This window comes from Papio anubis, chromosome 12, assembly GCF_008728515.1.
Source record: "Papio anubis isolate 15944 chromosome 12, Panubis1.0, whole genome shotgun sequence".
NCBI lineage: Eukaryota > Metazoa > Chordata > Mammalia > Primates > Cercopithecidae > Papio > Papio anubis.
In genome coordinates, this window is record NC_044987.1 from 76,093,392 (window position 1) to 76,119,193 (window position 25,802).

Consider the following 25,802-nt stretch of genomic DNA (forward strand, 5'->3'; position numbering starts at 1 on the left):
CACCTCCTTTGTAAGTCCTATCTCGGCTTCCTGATCTATCAATTCAGTATCGTGATTGTTAACCCAAATGACTTCCTGGAAAATTCCCAGCCCTGGATGTATCCAAGCCCTCCTACCCTCACCAGTTATTTCTGGAGAAAGATCACCAAATGTATAAATCCATATTAGTAAAAATTGGTTTTAACTGACCTCAGCACTGCCCATTACCTTTATTTTCTCTAGTCAGCTCTCCATTCTTACTATGTAAAACTTCTACTCTGAAACTTGTTACCCTCTTTTTTTCCTTCACTCTTAACATGTCTTTGCCTTCTATCTTACATAAAAATAGAAACCTTCAGGCACAAATTCCCTGAACTTCGCTTACTAAATCCACAGCCATGGACAAGTGTTCTGTGCTCTAGGTTGTGACATCCCAACTCCACTACAGGGCTAAACTCGGTGACTTTGAGCATAAGTTGATCTCTCTGGGTCTCCTTTCTGGGTAAGTAAAATGAGGATAGTAACAGTAACCCCCTTGCATAGTTGTTATGAGACTTAGGTAAAATGAGCAAAAAGCTTAGTACATAGATAAGTGATCGATAAGTGCTGGCTCCTGGTTCCCACCATCTCCGCTGCTGCCCCGAGACAGGGTCCTGCTCTGTCACCCAAGCTGGAGTTCAGTGGCATGATCATGGTCATGGCTCACTGCAGCTTTAACTTCAATGGGCTCAAGACCCTCCCACCTAAGCCTCTTGAGTAGCTGGGACCACAGGTGTGTGCCATCACACCTGGCTAATTTTTTAATTTGTAGAGACTGGCTATGTTGCCCAGGTTGGTCTTGAACTCCTGGTCTTGAGCAGTCCTCCTGCCTCAGCCTCCCAAAGTGTTGGGATTACAGGTGTGAACCACCACACCCAGCCTACTGTTGAATCTTTTAAACCTTGTGAATGCAGTGCTTATTATCTTCCCTTGAGTCTTCAATCTCTCCCTTAATCTGTGATCCTTTTCTTTCGGCATTTGTTCAAGTATTTCGTATCTTTTTTAAAAAAAGAAGTTGCTCCTAGGTACCACCTACGTTGGGTGTAATTCTCTCATCTATATCTAATTTTAGTAACTTTTCTATTACTGCCTCTATTTCTTACTTCCATCCCCTCCCTCCTCAATCCACTCCAATGTGGCTTCTACCCACCCTTGACACAAGAGCACTGAGAACTTTCGTCAAATCAATTATTGACATTTTCCTAAAACATAAGTACTTGTAAATTCTTCCCTTGACCTGCTAGCAGTACTTAGCATTGTTAACCAGTAGGATATACGTGCTTCTGAGTACATGAAGGGGTTCTGTAGAGAATTTCCCAATCCTGTACATCCATATGTATTTGTTCCTAAATTGATCTGCCTTAAAACAACTACTTCGTATTTCACAGCCTTTCTCCCACTAGAGGAAAGGCAATACCTCTCAGCCATGCCAGACCTACTGTGTTTAATTGTCCCAGAGAGTAAAGTATTTCATGGGTCCAAACAAAGGGACAATTTGAAACATTCGTGTTTATGTTGAGGCCTGAATGACTCCCTTTGCAAGTCAGATGGTTTCTGTCATCTGTCAGATGCCCTCAATGAAACTATCAGACAAGTGAATTGTCAGCTAATTTATTAAAAATAAATTTTGATGAAAGATCACTGATTTTTGGCCTAAGAATTTGGAAGATTGGCATTTCTAAAACCTATTACTGACTTTTTTATCATGTGAGCAAAGTTTCTCAGTGCTTTCATTTATACAAATAGAAAATGGGCGTTTTCTACTTTAGGAACTCCAATTATGTGCATGTATCATTTCCTATCTCTATGTTATTTTTCTTTATAATTCCTGTTCCTTATTCCCCTTATCATGATTCAAACACTGTATACCCCATCATTCCCATTTTCATTTTTGTGATTATTTTTTAACTTCCTGAGTTCTGCCGGCTCACATTTCATTATATCTTCCTTTTTTCTTTTCTTTTGAGACACAGTTTCACTCTTGTCGCTCAGGCTGGAGGGCAGTGGCACCATCTCAGCTCACTGTAACCTCTGCCTCCCAGGTGCAAGTGATTCTCCTGCTTCAGCCTCCCAAGTGGCTGGGATTACAGGCGCATGCCACCACACCTGGCTAATTTTTGTATTAGTAGAGATGGGGTTTCTCCATGTTGGCCAGGCTGGTCTCAAACTCCTGGCCTCAAGTGATCTGCCTGCTTCGGCCTCCTCTGATATTGCTTAAGCTGCAATATTAGATCATGTCACAGTAATTTAAAAAAAAAACGGGAAGCCAACTGTGAAAATTAGATTATGGTAATATTCTAGGTGAGCCCAAGGGCTTGGACTAGGGTGGTAATGGGAGTAGCAAGAAGTAGATTCTGGATATATTTTGAAGGTAAAACCAACAGTATTTGCTTAAAGATTGGATGTATCATGTAAGAGAGGAGTCTCGAATGAGCTCTTGGCTGGGAGTAATGGTTCATAACCTGTAGTCCCAGCTATTCAGGAAGCTGAGATGGGAGGATCACTTGAGCCCAGGAGTTTGAGGCTGCATTGAGCTATGAATGCACGAGTGTACTCCAGCCTGGGAAACAGAGTGAGACCCTATCTCTTAAAAAAATAAGTTTTGGCTGGGAGTGATGGCTTATGCCTGAAATCCCAGCACTTTGGGAGGCTGAGGCGGGTGGATCACAAGGTCAGGAGATCAAGACCATCCTGGCCAACATGGTGAAATCCCATCTCTACTAAAATACAAAAAATTAGCCGGGCATGGTGGCGGGTGCCTGTAGTCCCAGCTACACAGGAGGCTGAGGCAGGGGAATTGCTCGAACCCGGAAGGCGGAGGTTGCAGCGAGCCGAGATCGCACCACTGCACTCCAACCTGGCGACAGAGCAAAAGACTCCATCTCTAAATAAATAAATAAATAAATATAGTTTTTTTTTTTTTGTTTTTTTTTTTTTTCTTAACTCCTATTTAGGAAGAAATTGCTATATACCTAGATGGGGAAAACTGATGACTCATCTTTAAATGAGATTCTTCCCAGTTATTTGTAGGATTTTCATGTTGGAGAGTGGTCAAGCTAGCAGAAATTTCTTTCATGATTCAGGGTTGTGGGAACCACTGTAACTCTGACGATGAAGATCAGGCATTATAGGGCTGTCAGAATGCCAGGTCTCTTTTTGTCCTTGCCACTCTGACAGACTGGTCCTACAAATCACTTCACTTAAGGAAGACACTCTAATTAGCTTACTTGGACCCTGCAGAAGCGGCCATCCTCCTGTATTCTCACTTTATATTCACTACCTTTCCAACTCTTTCACCTATTTTAGAGTTAAGAGTTTCAGATGTCTCCTAGTTTTGTTGAAGCTGGAGTTTGCACTTCTGTTTCTCATTATCTGTTGCTTTTGAGTGATTTCCAAGAAAAGAAATGACTTCATTATTCTGTCTCTAAACTAGAAGTACACATTAACTTTAACACCCAAATTACTATGGCTTGAATCCCTGCTGGCTTGATTTCTAAACTTCAGCTTCCCACCCTACTGTCAGAAAGCATCCTCACCATTATTTCTGACACAAGAAAAACCCAAGCAATACCTCCTGTATGTTCCTCACAAGGTGTACCCACCACTATTACCGAACAGCGCCTTTCCTGCTCTCTCCAACTCCCACAACTGCTGTTCATTGCTCTCAAAACTACTTCAAGGGTCAGGCATGGTGGCTCATGCCTGTAATCCCGGCACTTTGGGAGACCAAGGTGGCTGGATCACTTGAAGTCGGGTTTGAGGCCAGCCTGGCCAACATGGAGAAACCCTGTCTCTACTAAAAATACAAAATTAGCCGGGTGTGGTGGTGCATGCCTGTAATCCCAGCTATTTGGGAGGCTGAGGCAGGAGAATCACTTGAACCTGGAGGACGGAGGTTGCAGTGAGCTGAGATTGCGCCATTCATTGCATTCCAGCCTGGACAACAAGAGTGATGTTATCCCTCCTAAGGCTGAAGTTTCATAAGGCAATTTTGCCTAACAAGCTCTTCAAACCACATAAAGCCATTTCCACAAGAATTAATATATTAGAAATAAAAGATCTATCCAGAAAACTGAGGCCCACATAGCTAATGTAGTAAACTTGAAACTCAGCTTGAAGCTTGCAAATAGTCGAAGCCAAAGGAAAATATGAAATTCAGAATAACCCATGTCTCTGGTTAAACTAGTGATGTGCTTTCTTTTATTCGTTAAGCAGAATATTTATTGATACTAAGTTCTAAGTGGAACTGTTCACGTGGGCCTTTCCTGTCTGGAGTATTATCCTTAAGCTCATGGTTCTGAGCCAGAAATAATTTTGTGATCCACCCACTTTCCCTGCCTTGGCCAGGGAACATTAGCAATGTTGGGAGATATTTCTGTTTGTGACAGCTGGGAGGCACTACTAGTGTCTAGTAGGTAGACTCTAGGGATGCTGCTCACCATCCTTTGATGCACAAGACAGCCCCACACGGCAAGAATTATCTGGCCCAAATGTCAATAATGTTGAGATTGAGAAACCCGCCCTTAAACTCAGGTAAGATGGGCTTCTGCCTCAGGGGCCCATGCTTTAGAGGGCCCTGCATATCAAGAACACATGCATATTGATCCAAGAGCATGTGGGTCCCTCGGTCACTCAGGACCTGGCACTTAGGACAGGCATAGTGCAGCCTATAACTTTAAACATTTAACCTTGCGACCAGGAAAAATCTCCACATCTTTTGTCCTATGTTCTTGAAACAAAAGGTGACTGTCCAAATTCCAAGAAGGTTTATGGGTTTTACCACTGCTGATGTTGGAAATAGACATTGCTTCAGAGTACAGGAGAATTTGAGTGGCAGAAGCACTTCGGTAAGAGAAAAGACTAATTGATTTGTCGAATCTTTCTCACAATGGTGTAATGGATTCTTGCATAATGGAGAGTACAAAGGGCTAACATTCAAATAATTGACTCCTGAAAGAGAGAAAAGAGAGTATAAAGAAAATCAATTTGAAGAAAAATGTTAAGAGACAGAGTCTTACTATGTTGCTCAGGCTAGATTCAACCTTCTGGGCTCAAGTAATCCTCCTCCGTCAGCCAAATACCTGGAACTACAGGCATGTGCCACCATGCCTGGCTGAAAATCAAATTTTAAAAGAGAAAATGGATGATAATATTTCAAAACTGACAAAAAATGTCCCACCCACAGGTTTGAGAATCCCTACAAAACCTAAACGGCATAAAGACAAGGAAAACCACACCTAGGTGAGGGAAGGTGGTTCATGCCTATTATACCAGCGCTTTGGGAGGCTGACAGGAGAGGACTGCTTGTAGCCAGGAGTTCAAGACCAACCTGGGCAACATAGCAAGACTCTGTCTCTACAAAAAATTTTTAAAAATTAGCCAAGTGTAGTGGTGCATGCCTGTAGTGCCACTACCCAGGAGACTGAGGCAGGAGGATCTCTTGAGCCCAGGAGTTCAAGGATGCAGTGAGCTATGATCGTGCCACTGCACTCTAGCTTGGTGACAGAACGAGACTCTGTCTCAAAAACAACAACGAAACAACACAACAAAGAAAAATCACACCTAGGCATATTATAGGAAAAATGCCATGAACCAAAGACAAGAAGAAAAATAAATGCAGAGAAAAAAGATGCAATACAATTAAGGGAACAAAAACAGGACAACTGACTTTTTTTTTTTTTTTTTTTTTTTTTTTGAGACAGAGTCTTGCTCTGTCACCCAGGCTGCAGCACAGTGGCGTGATCATGGTTTACTGCAACCCTGACCTTCAAGGCTCAAGCAATCCTCCCACCTCAGCCCCCTGAGTACTTGGGACCATAGGCAAATGTCACCATGCCCAGTTAATGTTTTAGATTTTTTTGTAGAGACTGGGTCTCACTTTATTGCCCAGGCTGGTCTCGCACCCCTGGGCTCAAGTGATCCACCTGCCTCAGCTTCCCAAAGTGCTGGGATTACAGGTGTCAGCCACCATGCCCAGCCAGGACAACTGACTTCTGAACAGAAGCAAAGGAAGCCAGAAACTTCCTGGGTGACAGAGCCAGACCCCCATCTCTAAATAAATAAAATAAAAATAAAATGTAGTGATACCTTCAAAGCATTGAAAAAAAAAATTAAAATAACCACCAACTCAGTCCTATACCCAGTGAAAATATTCTTCAAGAATAAAAGCAAAGAAATTTGTGTTGGCCAACCTATGCAGGACTTACGATCATTGAGAGAAGGAAAGCACACGAGGAGAGTCCTACATTCAACCCAGATTTCTTCCTTAGGCCACTTCCAAACCACTGCAAAGGAAACAAGTCCAAACTGAAGTGGCAGCAATCTCACTGGGCAAAAGAAACAGAGATCAGCATTGAGGGCTGTCGAGGTGACGGATTTGAAGGAAAGAGTACTGGAGATGAAGGAACTCTAGAGCCCCCAAAATCTGTACAAAGATGCCCACTTGGGTGCTTGGCTGACTGCCAGGCATACGAACAGGGTGCAACTTTGGGAGTCTATCAAAGAACAGCTGCTTGGAGTCAAATCGCTGCTGAGCAGCTTCTTGGGCTCTCAGCTGCAGCTTTTGGGCTAGACAATCCACCTGAGGAGAAAAGTGGCGTCAAATGCTGAGCTCACACCCCTACCTTTCTTCCTTTCCTCTGGATCTTGGCTCCATAAATTTTTACTGTGTTGACAGCAGTGCTTCAAATGCTCTCCAATGCTTCAAATGTGTTTTTTAAATCTCAGCCTACTTTTCTCCTTGTTCTCAGTGGAAAAGTTGGTTCAAAGCATTCTTGTCCACCATTGATAAAAGCAGAATGCTTTTTTTCTATAATACATTTTGGAGGCTGGGTATGGTGGCTTGCAACTGTAATCCCTGCTACTTGAGAGGCTGTGGTGGATGGATCCCTTGAGCCCAGGAGTTTGAGGTTGTAGGGAACTATGATCATGCCGCTGCACTGTAGCCTGGGTGACAGAAAGAGACGCCTACCTCTAAATAAATAAAAATAAAACATTTTGGAGAGAAAATTTTAAAAACCCAAATAAATGAATGGATTAGGATTCCATGCTCATGGATTAGGAGACTCAATATTGTAGAGATGCAGTTCGCCCCAAAGTCATCTAAATGCAATGCAGCTCAGTTTTTCGAAATCCAATTGGAAGTAATGGGGAAGACTTAGCAAGTTGGCTCTGAAATTTATGAGGAAATGCAAAGACCAAAATTAACCAAGACACTTGTGAAGAATAAGAACAAGAGAGATAGAAGCCTTGCTTTCCTGGGTATCAAAACTTGCTATGAAGCTCCAGTAATTAAAATATCATGATATTGGTACACTAGACAAATAGACAATAAAGTAGAAAAAAACAGCCCACAAATAGATTTGCACACATATATATTTGATTTATCACAAAGGTGGCATTCTACAGCAGTAGGAAGTAATAGATTCTTCAGTAAACTGGATATCTATTTGGAAAAAATGAAACCTGACACCCACTTCATACCTTACCTAAAAATCAATTCCAGGTAAACTGTAAATCTGTGAAAGACAAAACAATAATGACTTAAATACAGGACTTTTTTTTTTTTTTTTTTTTTTTTGAGATGGAGTCTAGCTTTGTCGCCCAGGCTGGAGAGCAGTGGTACAATCTTGGCTCACTGCAACCTCCGTCTCCCAGATTCAAGTGATTCTCCTGCCTCAGCCTCCCCAGTAGCTGGGATTACAGATGCCCACCACCACCTCTGGGTAATTTTTGTATTTTTAGTAGAGACAAGGTTTCACCATGTTGTTCAGGCTGGTCTTGAACTCCTGACCTCAGGTGATTTGCCTGCCTCATCCTCCCAAAGTGCTGCTGGGATTACAGGCGTGAGCCACCACACCCAGCCAGTACAGGATTTTTTAAACAGAACACAAAACCCCACAGACTATAAAGGGAAAATTTATCAACTCTACTACCTTAAAATTAGTAATGTCTATTCATCAAGATACCATGAAGAGAGTGGAAAAGCAAGCCACAGAGGGGAGAAGATATTTACATACAATCCCTAAGAGGCTATGGGACAGATACTTCCCATGCTCCACCTCACATGCTCTCAGCCACGTTTTCCTCTGCTATGGCTATCACTGCTACAGGATGGCATCTTCACCCTCTGCCCCAGGGCTTCTCAGTGGCCCCAGTGTGGGGGTCATGTCGAATCACTCACATGTGTATGTATGATCTGGAAAAGTGAGGGGCTTAATGCCCCATGGGGACCTCTTGGCCAATAGGGGCCCTGAGCTAGAGGATATGAAAGAAAGGCTCCCTTCTTTCATGTCTCAAGTGGATAATTTTGAGGTGCATTTTACATGGCCCCTCAGAAGGAATGTCTCAGTGAGACTGAATCCAAGTTTCCCACGACAGTGACCAGCTCTGGAGAAGCCACCCTTCGACTGGTTTCCTCTCCTTTCCTTTCCACTGCGATTCCCTAGGACATTCCCAAATAAATGATCTGCCTGCAAGCCCTGGCCTCAGGCTCTGTTTTCTGGTGGTAACCCCGGCCACCCTAGAAATCTAGAATCCCTACAAATCACTAAGAAAAAGATATGTAACTCAATAGAACAATGGCAAGACATGACAGGCTTTACAAAAAAGGAAATCCAAGTGGTCAAGGAACATTTAAAAAGCTGCTCGACTCTGTTAATGGTTAGGAAGATGCTAGTTAAGCTTACTTCATACTCATCAAAATGGCTAAAATTTTAAAATAATGAAAAGTTTTGGTGGGTATATTACCTACCACTGTGTAACAAATTACCTCAAAACTTGATGGCCTAAAACAACCACCATTTATCATCTCACCATTTCCATGTGTCAGGAATCGGGGCTTAGTTGAGTGTCTCTGGCTCAGGGTCTCCCACAAAGCTGTGATGGAGGTGTGAGCTAGGACTGCAGTCACCCAAGACTTGACTGGGTGATAACTCACTTGCAAGCTCGCTCAGGTGATTGCAGCAGGTCTCAGGTTCTCACTGGCTATGGTCAGGTATCCGTTCCTTGCTGGGTAGACCTCCTCCCACTAGCTCACTACAGGGCTTCCCTCACAGTAAGCAGGTGAGGATGCAAGGGAGGGTGCCCAAGATAGAGGCCTTTTTGTAACCTCATCTTGAAAGTGACATCCATTACCTTCTGTGACATGCTATGCAGTAGAAGTAAGTTACTAACTCCAGCCCACACCTAAGAAGAGGGGATTACACAGGGTGTGAATACCAAGAGGTGAGGATTTTTGGGGGGCCATTTCAGAAGCTGGCGGCCACAATGAGGATGAACAACAAATCATATAGTGATGGTGGGAGCAGAGCATAAATTAGTACCACTATGTTGGAAAACAGTTTGACATCTTCTACCTAATGTGAAGATATGCTTATCCTCTGACCTAGCACCTCTACACTTAGCATGTGCACCAACAGACATGCATAGAAATGTTAATAGCAGCATTATTTGTAATAGCAATATTACAGTAATGCTATTGTAATAGCAATAACATTATTTATAAAAGCCCAAATGTCCTTCAACAGTAAAACAGATCAATAATTGTTGGATATCTAGGCAGTGGAATACTATAGTGTACAGCAGCAAAAATGAGTGAAACATAGTTACATGTGACATAAATGAATATAAATGATGTTTAATGAAAAAAAGTTGGACATAAAGGAATTTCTATTTGAGAAAATTATTCTATTTGTAGAAATTTCAGAAAACAGATCAAACTAAGCTACTGTATTTTGTGATGTCTGCTTAGACAGTAACATTGTAAATAGCAAGTAAGTAGTTACCACAGAAGTCCATGGAGTGCTTATCCCTTGCAGGAGTGGGAGGGTGTCCTGAGCAGGGAAGGGCAGGACCAGGGCTGCCAGCACTCTGGCACACTTCTATTTCTTGACTGAAGAGTGGTTACGCGGGTGTTTGCCTTCTGATCACTCACTGAGCTGAACATTTTTTTGTGTGTACTTTCTATATGTATGTTACATTTTGCCATAAAGAAAGGTCTTGACCGGGCATGGTGGCTCATGCCTGTAATGCCAGCACTTTGAGAGGCTGAGGCGGGCAGATCACCTGGGGTCAGGAGCTCAAGACCACCCTGGCCAAGATAGTGAAACCCCATCTCTACTAAAAATACAAAAATTAGCCAGGCATGGAGGCGTGTGCCTGTAATCCCAGCTACTCGGGAGACTGAAGCAGGAAAACTGCTTGAACCCGGGAGGCAGAGATTGTTGTGAGCTGAGATCATACCACTGCCCACTCTAGCCTGGGCGACACAGGGAGACTCCATCTCCAAATTAAAAAAAAAAAAAAAAAAATGAATGATCTCAGAAAACTACACACAAACTTACATCCTATTATCTAGTCATGCACAAAAGAAGACCGAGGGCCTGGCAGAGTAAGCACTCGGCAACTGTCAGCAACTGTCAGCCTGCTTTGGGGGCTCCTTCAGGTGAGAAATCCAGGCACATTCATATCTGCCTCACCCCTTTGCCACGCCAAGGCCCTGAAAGGAAAAGAAGGCAGCAGAGTCCGTAAGCCTTGCCATTTCCAACATGGTTTGCTGTGGAGAGGGCAGAGACCTCTCCATCTGGGAGAGGACCCAGTCTTCTCCCTCAGTCATGGTGGGAGGCAGGGAGTGTAAAGGGGGTGTTGGCTGAGCGGACCTGGGGTCAGGAGTCAGGGATAGGAAGCCCTTTGGAGTAGTCACTGGAGCTCAGCTCTTAAAGACAACCTGCCTGCTCCATGTGGCTTCAGTGAGAAGACACAAAAACCCTCTCTAAGTGCCCCCCCCTCCAAGCCCCCCTCTCGGAACTTCAATGAAAAGGTCAAGGGAATTTTCCTCTCCTTTAAATGGAATGAATCTTTCTTGGGCCCAAAAAGAATTATTCATCAGGTGTTCATGGCACTCCACGTGCCTTTACAGGGCCCAGCCGTGCTCTGAGGCACAACAGACAACTTTTTTCCTGAAAGCTCAATTTATAGGCCAACTTCAAAGCTCAGGTTCTCAGAGCAGGGCACAAGGCTCCAGTTTGAGGACAAACATCAAAGGGAGGCATACAGGTTGATCTGCTGTCGGGTGGACAGCCGCAGGGCTGGAGGGGCGGCCTCCAAGGACGTGGCTGTCCTCTGCAGCTGGAGAGCTCACAGGGGCAGCCTGGCATGGCCCAGCCTTGCAAACCCCAACTTCAAAAGCCCCAGACCATCACTCTACCCACGGCAGGTGACTGCCTGAAATGGAAGGCAGAGGGTGGAGGGCAGAAGACAGAGGTCGGGGGATAGTAGATGACCCCAAACCTGTTTATGCTGCCCAGTCAGGAAAGGACACAGGGTTTAAATGTGGAAGAACCACATCGAGCCTTGCTGTCCCTAAGGGCAAAACCAACCAGGTGAATGCTTCTTGAGTGCTCCCAAGCCAGGGATTGTGTGAGAATTCCATTAGTCCTCACAATGAACCATGGAAGGTAGGTCTTACTATGTTCACGTTTCAGAAGAGAAAACTGAAGCTTATGAAGTCCAGTGGTTTGCCTACCTCAGTAGAGCTGTTGTGAGAATGAAATTAGTTAGTTCACAGAAAATGCTAAGAACAGTTCTCAGTCCCATGGGAAGCATCAGAAAAAATATACATATTGGTTATCATTTACCTGCATTTAAATTAGAGTCACAGAATTAATAAGGGTAGATTGGAATTCCACAGTCCCTGCTCTTATCTACTACTCAAGGGACTTAAAAATAAGAGAGCGAGAGATGCTCTCTGGGGGCTACAGTATAAAACACATAACAGAGCTGAGCAGAGATAGGCAAAGTCATCCCAAAAAGAGAGAGGGCTCCCTGGCCAACAGGCCTTGACTTCATTCATTTATTCATTCGTTGAACAAATTATTTCTTAGCACTCTCTTTGTGGCTGACATCGTTCTGGGCAGAAGGGATAATACAGTGAACAAGACAGTGTCCTTGGTTTCATGAAGCTTGTGTTCTTGTGAGGGAAGCAGTCAATAAACAAATAAATAATTAAAGAACAAGAGTGCGATACATATTAAATGACTGTAACTTAAATGCTGGTAAATAACTAATATGTATATTTTTTCTTCTGATGCTTCCCATAGGAGCAAGAACTGTTCTTAACATTTTCCATGGACTAACTCATTTAATTCTCACAACAGCTCTACTGAGGTAGGTAAAAATATCCTTATTTTCCAGGTGAGGACATGGAGGCGTGGAGAGGGAGAGGGAAAGTAACTTGCCCAAGTCACAGGGCTGACAACCCGGATTTGATTACAGGTAGCCTGGCTCAGTGCATGTCACTTCTGCACTGGGCTGTCTCCCTCCCATGGTGTCAACCTGTGGATGAGGGGCTGGTCAGTCACAGCCACATAGAGAAGAGCCACCTGAAGGGCAGTGCCATCTTCCTCTGTTCCAAAGAGGAAGCCCCAGTCCAGGAATATGACCATCAGGTCTGCGGGACGTAGTCTCCTGTCGTGGAGATAGTACCTCACGTTGGTACAGCTCAGTAACACCAGGACTCTCCAAGACTGCCCTGGTCCTGAAACCTCCATGTCTAAAGAAGACACGCATCCCAACCCCAGGTGGGGCTGGGGGTGGTAGTAGTAGCGTCAGTGAATACCAGTAGCCAATCTGCCTGGCAGTTCAGTTCTCATCCAATTTTCTCCATCTGTCTCCCAAGCCTGGTCAGTGTGACTGTAGCCCGGAGAGACAGCCCCACTCTTAGAGCTGACAAATCTGGTTTCTGAGTCCTAAAGCCCTAAGACCTGTGGCTGGGTCAAGTGTGCTAAGTAACATTTCTCCAAGGTGCCCCCAAGGCCATGCTCGCTGTCAGATCGCAGCCACAGAGGGGGTTTCCATTCATCACACAGTAGGCACTGACACAGGCACTTTCCTGAACCTAAGTTTCTCTTCAGGCTATCTGTGTCGTCATCGATTTCACCAAAGATTATTCTTTTTCCAAGGACCCAGAATCCAGCTCTATAGAACCATCATCCCTTTCTCCATCAAAATCTTCCCATAAGTCCCCAGGAAGCTCTTCTGTTTCTCTTTTTTTCCTCTAAGATAATAGCAGCCAATGTAGTGGTTAAAAGCTCCCTGAAGTCAGAGGGATACAAGCTCAAGTTTCAACTCAGCTAATTCCTAGTCATGGGACCATTGTGCCTCAGTTTTCTCAACTATAATATGGGAATCATAATACCTAGAGTATGGGAAGTCTAGACTATGCTATGGTAGAAAATAAACCCTTAAGTCCCAGGGGACAAATATATCAAAGTTTATTTCTCACCCATGCAAAGTTAGGTGTGGATCTTGGGGCCTCTCCCAGGCAGTTCCCTTCCAAAGTGGAGAATTAGGGCAAGTCAGTTCGCATCTTGCAGTTCCACTCTCCGAAACATGTGACTTCTAGGTGGCCACTGCAGGGCAAGAGAAAGCTAGAAACAGTGCACTGGTTCTTAAATGCTTCAGCCCAGATGTAACACATCTCACTTCAACTTGTGGTCCACTGTCCAGAGCTGGACATACGGCCTTGCTTGAGTCTAAAGTGGCAGCATGATGGGGAGGAACACATGGTTATCTGTCTGTAGTTACTGTATCTGCCACAGAGAGTAACACAAGGTGCCTGATACATAAGCAGCACTAAATGTAACCAGAATTATTATTATCCAAAATAACCATCTGAAAAATGATTCCGACTAGTGGAGATTCAGGTATGGACTAGATTCACCAGTGGTGGGCGAGTTCCTAGGAGGTGGAAGAGGTGCTGGAGTGTAACCACGATCGTCACTCCCATACCCTCCCCCCTCCCCCCAACCCAGTGCCAAGCTCAGTGTGTCCATTATACGCTCACATGTGTTCAATCTATCAGAACCGTCCCTGGGTTTCTGCCTTGTTGCCCCAGGTCCAGCTCTCCTAGAATAGTGAGAAGTGGGGAAGTGGGAGGCAGAGGTAGACACCCGGTCACTCCAACCTCACCTTCCCGAACAGTCAGCATCTGTGATAAGCTGGGCACTGAGCAAAAGCAAGCCCCGGAGAAGCCCACAGGCTGGCTACCAAAACAAGGTGTATGGGAGCAGATATTGCCTTGCAGAAGTTCTCTTGTTGGTAAGGATCATGAAAATCATCACATCTTGTGAGGCTCGTGCTCTAAGCAATTGCCAGTTTACAAGGAGACTATCACCTTTTGGTGAGCAAGTTTTCCTCTAAATTAGTTAATGCTTGGGACCTTAAATTATAAGCATGAGTGGCCATTACTGGGACCTGCTGATGCCCGGGGCACACTTTGGCCAAGTAGTAAGCGAGACCAGCATATCCCCAGTGACGGAGCCAGCCTGTTCCAGGCTTCATGGCCAGTAGGCATCAAGTAGCTGCAGGTGGAAGAACGTAAACTTGAGAGGACAGTTGGGAGTTCACATGAGGAAAGTCTGGGGGCTCCTGGGAATAACCAGGTGAGACAACAGCAGAAGACTTCTGTGGTGAGCAGCAGGAGGCAGAGGCCATGAAATCTGAGTTACTACTGTCACTGGGACCTTATTTTGCCTAACAGCCAGTGTGGCCTCAAGAAACACAGGTAACAGCAGAAAGTCCTGAAAGTGACAACCAAGAAAATGGATTTCAGAGCATACATGGAACACCTCTGGGGGCTCCCAGAGCAAGGTAAGAGGACTCTGGGGGCAGGGGCTGATGTTCCCACAGTTGTGGGCAGAGAGGGACCCAGAGACTACTGCTTTTCACTGTGATTCTGACCCTACTGTGCTCCTCCAGGCCACTGTCTTCTAGGCTGGAGATTTGGCAAAGACCCTGAAAGGACTTTGCTGGGATGTCCAAGCCCTGGGTTCTCTCGGTGCAGGACCTGACTTTCCAGCTCCTCTCAGGGATGATTCTGCCTCTGAACCTGAATTCTGGGTCTAGGAAGGAGGTGCTTTCCATGCCCAAGAGGCCTCAAGGGGCAACAGAGACTCAGACCAGCATGAGCCAGGAGCTCAGTCAAAAGGAGCCGTGCACCTTCAGTGCCCTCAAAGAGAGCCTCCTTCCGTGTAGGGAGAGTGAGACTTGGTGGACAGTTCCAGGGTCCTGGGACAGGATGGCGAAAGGGACTGCTGCCATGGTGCACACAACCAGCAACACATCCAAATCCAAAGACATCAGATCAGTTAAGGATTGAGATGCAGCCCAGGGCTCAGTGGGAAAGCATCTGCAACTGATCAGTGAGGTCCCCCCGGGGGCTGGAGGATGTAGGTGAGTGCAGACAGTTACTGCAGCTTCCTGTCTGTCTGTGAGCTCAGTCAAGGGACTCAGCCTCCCACCTTCCTTCCCAGCTCTAGGGCCGAGTATGAGAGAAAGTAAACAGCAATGAGGCCCTTATGCATGAGGACAAAACCCTCTTCCTTTGGAGGAGCCCTCAGCAAGTGCTTCCTGGCTCTCTCAGTTCAAGTCTTCAAGTTAAGCTGTGAAGCCTCTTCCCTATCGCTAAGCAGTTGCCCTTGTGCTCAGAGAGGTCCCTTTTAGGGTCTGCATGAGCTGCTCCAAAGCATGGGGCTGAGCCTTTCTCCCCAAAACCCAGACCTTCCTGGACTGGTAGACACCCTCCTCTGCAGGTCCGCTTCCTTCCTCACCCTGCTCCAACCTCATCTGCATTTAACATCCCTTGTTGGGCTGTGGCAGAGAATACTCAACAGACTCATATTAAAAATGCCCTTTAAAATTCAAAAGCTTTGAACTAAAGAAATACCTTGAGAAGTTTTCATGGAAAGTTCAGCTCCACTGGTTCAATTCACTACACTTAGATGCACCTTTTCAAATAATAGGGAAAAAATGTAACAGGGTCAGACCCAATCAATACGCTTGTTCAAACAGAATTGCAGGGACTGTGATGTGCGCACATTTTGTACTCTGCCTTTGTACCCCGCCACTCGCTCTGAAGAAAGGTTTCTTTGCTAGGCGAGCAATGAAAGTGGTAGCCTTTTGAGTGGAGGTGGCAAAGCCATGGCGTGTTTACCGGGCCGGGAGGGGCTCTGCCATTTTTCATGTCTTCCCCAGCCAGGTCTCTTTGTTCTTTTCATAACGGTGCACAACCCACATGGGCAAAGTCCCTTGCACACCCCAGCATCTGATGCTGTGTCGGAAGCAGAGGGCTCCCAGCATTCGTCTGCCACGTCTCAGAAATGTGATTTGGGGATTAGACAAATAATTTGCTTCTTCTTTCCCACCCTTGGTAAGAACACAAAAGGACTTGCCAGGGAGTCCTCCGCTGTCCTTGCGGGAAATTCCCAAAGCCAAAATGGGCTCCTGTCTGGCTGAGCCTGAGCCAGGGTCTGCTCCACCCCACCCCCACCCCTTTAGGCCCCTGGAATGAAACTGTGGGCAGATAGATGGTTCCCTGGCCATGGCCTGCAACCTAAAATAACCAGGAAAATTCTAGAGAACCCAGTTGCCCTGAAGGCAGCCCAGGGGTTAGAGAGAGAGGAAGGGGCTAGCTGCAGCTTACACTCCCACAGACACCAACGCAGGCAGAAAAGTAAATGATGGAGAAAACAAAACACTTGTTCTCATCGTCTACACTAGTCTGGGCACATCTACTTCATGTGGACTCACAAACCCTACATACGATTATAATAATCTGAATGACGTTCTGGACATGTTGAGAATCTTGGCAGTTCAGGAGGTTCAAGAAGGCATTAGGAAAAGATGTTATTCCTAACCCATTTCATACTAGATCCTAAAATGTTTTTGTTGGTTCTTGCTATAACTAGACATCCAGGGCTCAACCCAGACCCGGGTTAAAGTCAGAATTGAGGAGTGGACACCAGCAAATGGATGCAGAAGTGTGCTCACATCCCCTTCGTCAACTGCAATCTCGTTAAGGTCCTGGGGTCTCCTGGAAGGAAGGGAAGTTGGAATCATAGGGCCACATGGCATTCCCCAGAGTCTTCCCCACCCTGTAGTGTCACCGGCCAGCCAGCACTGTCACAGATGGCCCCATCTTACCTCAGGTAACGAGAGTGCTCTCAAAGCCAGGCCACATCGCCTGCTTACGCAGGATAAAGCTGGAGTGTGCCTTTTCTGAGCATGGTACTCTCCGTCGACTCCAAGTTGAGGGCCTGTCACATACTCCCTCACTCTGTAGATTGAAATCTGGGCCTCAATTCCTGTAGAACAGGGTACCCCTATTCCTTGACGGCACACTCTAAAACCAGCAAGGGAGGGGGTTCCACATTCCCTCTTACACAGGATTGTATGTGTGAGACAGAAAGTGAGACCAACAGTAAAAAATAAAATAAAAAAACCACTGGCATGTTTTCACTGAGAAAATGTCTACAGATGGCCACCCTGTGGAGTGGGTATTATCTCCTGTGTGGTTCCTTTTTTGGTGTGGGGGGCTTTGCACTCAGTTATGAAATCATTCTCACCACCACCACCACCCCACTTCATCTGTTATGGTGACATTTCCAAGTAATGTTTAAAACCAAAGAGTACACTCTATTTTAAAATTCAAAGAGTTCAGTAGCCAAAAAAGCAGCAGTACCCCCTGTTCGGAATGCCCTGGAATCTACTTTCCCCAATTTAAATAGTTGGAAAGTCACCATGAACCTCGGATGCTCTTCTTGGCAGTAGAGAAAAACTGCCATAACAACAAGCTCAGAAATATACACACCCCTCAGTGGAACTGGCTTCTTGCCTTCTGTTTTGAGCATACATCACAAGTCAAAATGAATTAAATACAAATCCAGTTTGCAATGGTCCGTCACTAAGCTGCCTCCCAGGAGCGAGCCAGCAGCATGTGGGTTGGAAGGGGGCCCGCAGCGTTCCCTGTGCTGTCTTGAATTGGACTGCAGTCTGTCTGACAAAACCGGCCCCACGAGGGAGTCCACAGCCCAGTGGCTCCTTGACTGGGATGGGGTAGGGGGTTGCCTTGAGCAGCTGTGGAAGCCTAGCCAGGGGCCCAGAAGCACAGGCCTCCTCACTCCAGGCCTCTACAGTCAATCAAATGTCAAGGAACCGTCACCAGAAGAAACTTTTCATAGGTAAATAGAAGCAGGACCGAGAGCTGACAGTGGGGATTTTCCAAAGAAATGGAAACAAATGTACACAGGCCACTCACCAGAGACTATAGCCAGCGAGAAACAGGAAACGTATCAGGTTAATATTTTAATCTGTACATCACATTTTTTTTGCAAACCATTACATTTTTAAATTAACTTTTTCTTGCAAAATATTCATTTCATTTTCTCCAAGAAAATCTTACAAAGGCAAAAATAAAATTTTATTTTGGCAAATGTCATGAAGTCGATACTGGCAGCATATGGAGTTAGTTAAAAATAGACGACAACTGCTAAATATATTCAAAATTCTATTTTTTTTCTGAGCATAGTCAAAGAGAAATTTTCATTTAAAGTGTGGCTCCACCCAATGGAGGTTTTTGTTGTTGTTGTATTTCCATTTAAACGTCATTTTTTATATGCAGAATAATATAAGAACACAACTTAAATAAAGGGCCACAAACACTGCACCTGGCTTGGTAGCCCCCCTCCTCATGTGGGGCTGGAAGTCAAATCAAAGTCCTGCCATTATGGCCATGAGGGATGGTGGGGGCACACTGCTGCCCTCCTGCCACCAGACCTGAGTCCCAGGGAAGCCAACCCGGGATTCTCCAAGGGCAGGCCGCAAAGGTTCCCATCATGGCCTGGTTGGAGGGAAGGGATTTCTAGGTAGATGTCACCCAGTATGGAGTTTATTGCTATAATACAATGAAAGTTGCTTCCTCTCACATTTTCTGTACTTCAATGTGTACTGTTAAAAATGAAAGCAGGCCAGGCGTGGTGGCTCACACCTGTAATCCCAACACTTTGGGAGGCTGAGGCGGGTGGATAACCTGAGGTCGGGAGTTCAAGACCAGCCTGACCAACATGGAGAAACCTTGTCTCTACTAAAAATACAAAATTAGCTGGGCGTGGTGGCATATGCCTGTAAGCCCAGCTACTCGGGAGGCTGAGGCAGGAGAATCGCTTGAACCCGGGAGGCAGAGGTTGCGATGAACCGAGACAGCGCCACTGCACTCCAGCCTGGGCAACAAGAGTGAAACTCTTGTCTCAAAAAAAAAAAAAAAAAGAGAGAGAAAGCAAACTGCTTTTTTCTTTCTGACAAGAGCCCTTTGCTGAGGGAAGCCTGTGGGCCCCAGTACTCTTGAACACACTGTTGCCCCTAAGCCAAACCCAAGGGGCAAGGCACAGACTTGGGCTCCATGTGCGATCCTGGTGGAGTTTCACATAGAGCGGGTCATCAGGTCAGGGACAGCTGATCTCTGCAGCCAAGGTTCCCTCTACTCCCAGACAGCACGCCAACCAGCCTCTTGCTGGAGTCTACTGGGAACACCTCTTCAAATCTCACTTTCTCCTAAGGTCATTGGAAGCTGGACTAGCCTCTGCTTGCCCCGCCCTTCCCACCCCCCAACACCTGTCACCCAAAGTACCCGAATCTGTATGTGCAGCTGCAAAGTCCTGCATCCTCACCCTTCCTGCCACTCAGCCCTTGAGGTGAACATTAGAAAATAGATTCCGATTCTAAAATACAGTGTATTTTACAGTGTGTATCAAAAGTGCCTTTGCCATTCATATGTAGAGAGGAGTCTGAGCTAAACTAGTGGGTGCATATTAGGACCTGGTCTGTGGTGAACACCTGTAGTCAGTAAGCTGCTCCTTCCTCCAGCCAGATTCTCTGCTCAGCTGGAAGTGGTTTCCTTGGGGGCAGAAAGGTCATCTCCTTGGAGGAAGCTGGTTCCACTGGGCCCCTGGCTCCAGGCTTCTCCTTCGTGTGCTGAGTCACGGGTCAGTCACTGCCTGGGCTGGCAAAAAGCACAGGCGACAGTGAGAAGCTGGCAGGAGCCCTGCTCACATCCAGGGAACAGGCATGTCTGCACACACATGACAGAATGGCAGATAGGCGGACAGGCAGAGCAGCAGAGCAGGGGGCTCCGGCAATGCGGCCGCCGCTGTGGGACCCTCAGCTTCTAGGACACATGGGGCTCTCACTCCGCCCTCCCTGCACCCCTACTCCACTGCTAGACACATGCTGGCCCCTAAATTAGGTCCCCATCCTGATAGGGCAAAGACTCTAATAAGGGTGCAGTCTGGCCCTGCCCTTCATTGAATGTGGGTAGCGCTCTTGACCTCTGTGGGCCTTGTTTCTCGAACCTAAAAAACATGGTGGTCATACCCACTTCTTAACAAGGATGCTGTGAGGGTAAGAAGAAATGCAGTACTCCAAAAAGGGTATAAAAGGCCGATCTCACAGCCATGGGGGCACCAAAACCCAGTAGGAACAGAGTCTCTCTCCTGCCTCTCTGTGCCTGAGCGCTGCTACTGTGCTCAGATCTGTAGGAGAAAGCCACACCCCCAACCGTGGCCTTCACAATGGACCTGGCTAGAGCACTTCCCTATGGCTCCTCAATCATCTCCTCCACACCTCCTAGAACCTGGCCCAAGGAGGCTGGCCTCGTCCTTCCATGCTCAGGCTGGCAGGGACTGGCTGGCTCTGCTGTGAGGCAGGGGGAGCACCCAGGATGGACACCTGACAAAAAATCATGCTTTGTTTCCTGCAGCACAAACACTCTCTCCCTCTTTTCACTTCTTTCTCCAAACACTTAGAGCTGCTCAGGGCGGCCCAGATGAATCCATGAGTGGTGATGGGGAACAAAGGCTCTGAACTCATATCAAAGGGGTTCAAACCCCAGCACTTAAACAAGCTGTGATTCCTTGCGCAAATCCCTCAAGGTCTCTGAGCTTTTGTTTTCTCATGTGTAAAATGGAGGGAAACATCTTCATAGGGTTGTTGTGTGGATCAAAAGAGATGCTTAGCACAATGCCTGGCACACAGCAGGCACTCAACAATGTTAACCACAGTATATGTAAAGGAAGGAGAGGGGAAAGCCCTGCAAAATGATAGTGGGATGCGATGTCAGGGAAAGGACTGCCCAGACCACCAGTCTGACCTTCCCCTGTCCAGGTGAACCAATGGGCTCCGAAGCAACAGGCTCAGGCCAAGAACTCACTTGAGACTGGACCAGATGCCGGCCTCCTGTTGCAGGGCTCCCTCCTCATCCCGCACTGCCTCTCATCACTAGATGCCCACATGGGGAGGGCTTGGTAGGGGTGGTGCCAGAGCTTTCTGCCTGGCTGACAGCCAATTTCACGTTGCCCTGGGCTTCCCTTTCTCTCCCTCTTAAAGTGCCCAGTGACCAAAAGGGCAGTCCCAGCCTCTGCACTGACACCAATTCTTTGTGACCTGGAATGAGCCCCAGCCCCTCACTGGGCCTCAGTTTCCTCATCTGTAGAACTGGACTTTTCCCAATCTTACAGTTCTTCCATTTCTTTGGCCAAAGCCCTGAAAGGCCAAGATCTAACTCTTCCAGTCCCCTGAGGCTGGCAGTGTGGGCTGCGCTGGTTCTTGGGCATCAGGCTGCCCTACTGAGGAGAGCAAGGGTTGGGGGCATAGTTCTGGTTCTAGAGATTTCAGGGAGGCAGCAGGGTGTATCGCTCAGTCCCTATTGTATTACAGCCACTGAGGACTCAGTTCCTAAAAAGCATCACTTTCCCACCTGCCTACCAGTCAGGACAGTCCCCACAGCGGCCGCTTTGCCAGTGGAAGGAGGCGTCAGCAGGTGGCACTGCAATCATTTCAGCACAGCAGGGAGGTGAGGAGCTCAGCGCTAGGGAGGCACAGGGAGCAGGCAGGGGCACACCAGGCAGGGGCTCTTACTTGGAAGGTGTTAGACAAAGGTGTAGTGGAGTCCGTTGGTTAAAGGGGGGTAAGGTGGCACCGTCCTGGGAGACAGGGGGCCTTTAGGCGGGAGGAGGGCCAGTTGCTGCGCTAGATGGGGCAACAGGAATTAAGCGGTGTGTTAGACTCCTCGTCAGCTCCTGCAGCACCAGATGCCCCATTTGGCAGGCTGCGGTGGCATGGGCCCTGCTGCCCACCATGAAGGGCCTGGGCTTGAGGGTGAGGGACAGATCCATGGGGCCTGGTGGGGAACCAGATGGGTCAACCTGCAGTTCCTGGATATGCTTCTGAGATGGAGAGAGGGATCGAGAGTGAGGAAAGGCTGCAGCAAAAATCACCTCTGACTAGGAAGGGAGAAAGGCCCTGGGAACTGGTCACAGCATATTAGGGCTGGGGGCGCTCATCTGCTGGCAGTAAGGAGGCTGAGGATGGCAGACCCCCCAGGGTTAGAGCAAGCAAGGCGAGAGGAGGGCACGGTATGGTGGGGGAGCCGCCCCTGCTCGAACCCTCCCCAGAAGCTCAAAAGCTGCTAAGATGAGCCCCAGGGTCATTAGGAGGAGAGGTCTGGATGAGTCATCTCCTGCATCCCTAGTCCCAGAACACCACACTGGCCAACTCTCAGCCCACTCAGCATGTGCTCGAAGGGACTGAGGACAGCAGAAATTTCAAGGACTGTGCAGGATCAGGCTGTGGGGGACAGAGAACAGGTTTTGACTATGACTATGGCCCCTCCCCTTGTTGTCAGTCACTCTCATGGCCTTCTGGGGCCACAGCAAAGCTCTCTGATCCCCAGACCAGACCCCCCAGGCCCAGGCCTCTGAGGGCTCTGCCAGCCACATCCTTGGCTACTTCTAGACCCTTTGGCCAGGATTGGAGAATTGGTAGGGGCCATGACACCACTTCAGGCTCTATGGCTGCCCCCTCCCCAGAAGGAGCACACCTGGCCAGGAGCACCACCCAGACACACAGTGGCCTCTGCACTGGGGGAGAAATGGTACCGGGTGAACTGTGAAGGCACAAGGTTCTGGTTCTAGAGATTTCAGGGAGGCAGCAGGGTATATCGCTCAGTCCCTATTGTATTACAGCCACTGAGGACTCAGTTCCTAAAAAGCATCACTTTCCCACCTGCCTACCAGTCAGGACAGTCCCCACAGCGGCCGCTTTGCCAGTGGAAGGAGGCGTGAGTTGTGAGTGGAAGGAGGAGCCTGCAGTCTCCTTCCTGACTGAGAGAAAGAGCAGCCCTTTTATACACAGAGACACACATACACACAGACACACGTACACAGACACAGGCTGAGACACACACACACACACACATGTTCTCATCCCATGGTGTTATGTTTTTCGTCCCATACTTTCTGGCACAATACACTCTGACAAGGTGAACACTGGCTTTAGTTTAGAGACCAAGGCAGCGGACCAGGGAGGTCTGGAGGGGCCCCCTTCTGCCTTGCTCCAGCAAGAAATTCAAGCATCAACCACTTTCCTGCCCCCTTCTTCATGAGGTCAGAAACCTTAGCCCCTTGGATCAGAACCTTGAAAAGCCTGCTCTTAGCTCATAGTCTCCGAGGAAGTGGGGTAGCAGCACTGCTCCTCCTGGGACCGCCTTCCCCTGATACTTCTGAGCTTCCGGGCCCCCTTGGTCTCCCCCACTGTGTGGCCTGCCCCACCTTCCCTTCCAAGTCCTGCTGTGCTCATGGGACAGGATGCCCAGTGGTCAGGGGAACACACCACTGACCCTCAACTACCATCCTTGACACTTGATTTTCCACTGGCTCTGGAACAGGCCATGCTGGGCCCAAGTCCACAGGTGCAGTGGGCAGGATCCAGGCCTTGGGGGCTGGGCCATGGCCTTACCTGCCACCTGCTTGCTACGCTGGGAGGCCTCAGAGGCCAGGGCATAGGAGATGTTGATGATGCGCTCCTGCTCCTGCAGCTGCAAGTCCAGGTCAGCCACACTGTTCCGGTCCTGGCCTGAGGTCGGCTGCAGGTTGCACATGCTGCAGGAAGGTCGGAAGCAGACCATGGGCCCTCCTGCCCTGGGCAGCAGCCTCAGGAGTGGAGGGTCTCCTTGGCCTAGAGGTTCTCAACATTTTGAGGGGGTTCAGAAAAAAACTGTGGGTACTTTCTCCCTAGACAAAGGTACATGCTTTCCCCGAAACACCCAAACGATCACAGCTTTGTTCCTCTTTTGGGAAGGCCACAGACCTTAAGTTCACAGATCTAGCTGGAGGCTCTTATTAAATTCAGACATGAAATGGCTAAGCCAGCTCTGAAATGGAGGCATACAAACAAGATTAAGTTTCTGGAGCTATTGAGGCTGAGGGGATAGTCAAGTCACTTCAGAGGGCCCCAGGCCAGCATCCAGGGGAGTGGGCAATGCCTCTGGTGCCCTAGGGACAAGGCTGGCACCCTTGGCTCTGATCTGCTGGTCTGCATGAGGGTGCACAGGCCCAAATGCTGGGAGGACCATCACTGGAGCTGATCTCCAACTAGCTCCGCTTCACACAATGCTTGGCTCCACTCTCCTCACTTGCTAGGGTCACTTGGGACACAGAATTGGAGGTGAACGCCCAGGACAAGAAGCCTCTACAAATGTTGTAGGCCTTTCCAGATGACCTAGGCAGCTTCCTTGCTGATCTGCTGGCAATGTACCAGCCTGCCCCCTCCAATGAGTAGGGCTTACCTGAGACGAAGACTTGGCAAAACATGCATCCCAGCCAGCCTGGCCCAGGGCCCACATGGTAGAGACACCACCTGGGGTCAGGGTGACCTGCCAACACTTGAGTAAGCGAGGACTGACCTTGACCGGGCGAGGATGTTGCGGATCTTCTCGGCTTTGCGGTAACGCGCTTGCAGCTCCTCAAGGCTAGGTGGCTCTTCGGGATCTAGCTCCACGTAGCGCTCAGGGATTGACACCTTCTCTGGTTTGGACAACTGGGGAGAGGCCAGGAGGTGGCAGAGGGAGACACTCAGATGTCTGGGTTTAGGACTCGCTTTTCCCATCCCCGTCCCCTCCCACCATGGGAAGCAAGCGGAGTCCACAGGAGGCTAAGTAACTTGCTAAGATCACAAAATTAGTAAGTTGTGGAATCCAGGTTTGAACCTGAGTCCGACTCCAAAGCTCGTGTTCTTTCCACTCCACCAGACAACCTCCTACAGGCTGGCGGAAGGGAAGGGCAAGATAGCTAGACTACAAGCTCTCGGGAAAATGATCATCTTTAATGCCACCGTCAAGGCCCTAAGTGACCTGACCCCTGATGACCTCTGCAGCCACTGATCAACCAGCCCCTCCAGTTCCCTGCCCACAGTGGGGCCTCTGTTCCATCTGGGAAGCTCTCCCTTTTGTTACATTGACTCTCATCTTTTCAACCTCACCTTGAGAAGCCTTCTCTGATCCCCTCCATCCCCTCACTTTCCGTTCGCCATTGTCTCCCTCTGTCTAATGCATGGACTTAGTACTTAGTAGCCCTTCAACTAAATCTCCCTGAATGGATGGATAATGGATAAATGGATGATTGACGGGTGGGTGAATGAAAGGATGTGATGGTGCTTTCTGTCCCTAAAAAGGCTCTTCTGATCTAGACAGGAGGCAGCTATGCTGAATCTACTGCTGGCCAGAGGAAGACAGCCCCAAATTCCACCTCACCAGCATCTCCCGTAGAACTAGTGGCAAACTCGGCTTGGTGAAACTTTGCTTGGACTAAGAACACTAAAGGAAGCTTTTGCATGCTCCAGGAACTTTTTCCTCCCTGAATTACAAAAGCACACTAAAATGGGGTAGGTTGAAGCTCCTAAAAACGGGCTTAACCCAATCCCAGGGCAAACCTGGTCATGGATTTAAACCCACAGGCAGCCCTTTTGCGCTGCTGGAGATGGCAAGAAATAAGCTCTTCTCTGTTACTCCAATGAGGACAGATTTAGAGGAAGGAAGTAGATTACATTGTAGCAGGAGGAATTTAGGTTAGAGATAAGGAAGAACATTTTCCCTGGACTGGCAGGCAATCAGGACACTA

The 25,802-nt window shown here is 47.7% G+C and overlaps 1 protein-coding gene across 7 annotated transcripts in view; it reads right to left on the reverse strand.

The window, feature by feature from the left end:
• Positions 1-18,139: 18,139 nt before the first annotated feature.
• PLEKHA7 (pleckstrin homology domain containing A7) overlaps positions 18,140-25,802 on the reverse strand; it is a 232,353-nt gene continuing 224,690 nt past the window's right edge. For 4 of the 7 annotated variants that reach the window (XM_021926850.2, XM_021926848.2, XM_021926847.2 and 1 more), the window contains 4 exons: positions 24,590-24,723; positions 23,644-23,786; positions 21,766-21,876; positions 19,770-19,852 (listed from right to left, as the gene is read on the reverse strand). In XM_021926850.2, coding sequence (XP_021782542.1) covers positions 21,776-21,876; positions 23,644-23,786; positions 24,590-24,723 — 378 coding nt within the window. In that variant the 3' untranslated portion in view covers positions 19,770-19,852; positions 21,766-21,775. Of the gene's footprint in view, positions 19,853-21,765; positions 21,877-23,643; positions 23,787-24,589; positions 24,724-25,802 lie in introns of all 7 variants that reach the window. The other 3 variants (XM_021926849.2, XM_017948580.3, XM_021926852.2) reach the window with 3 other exon arrangements.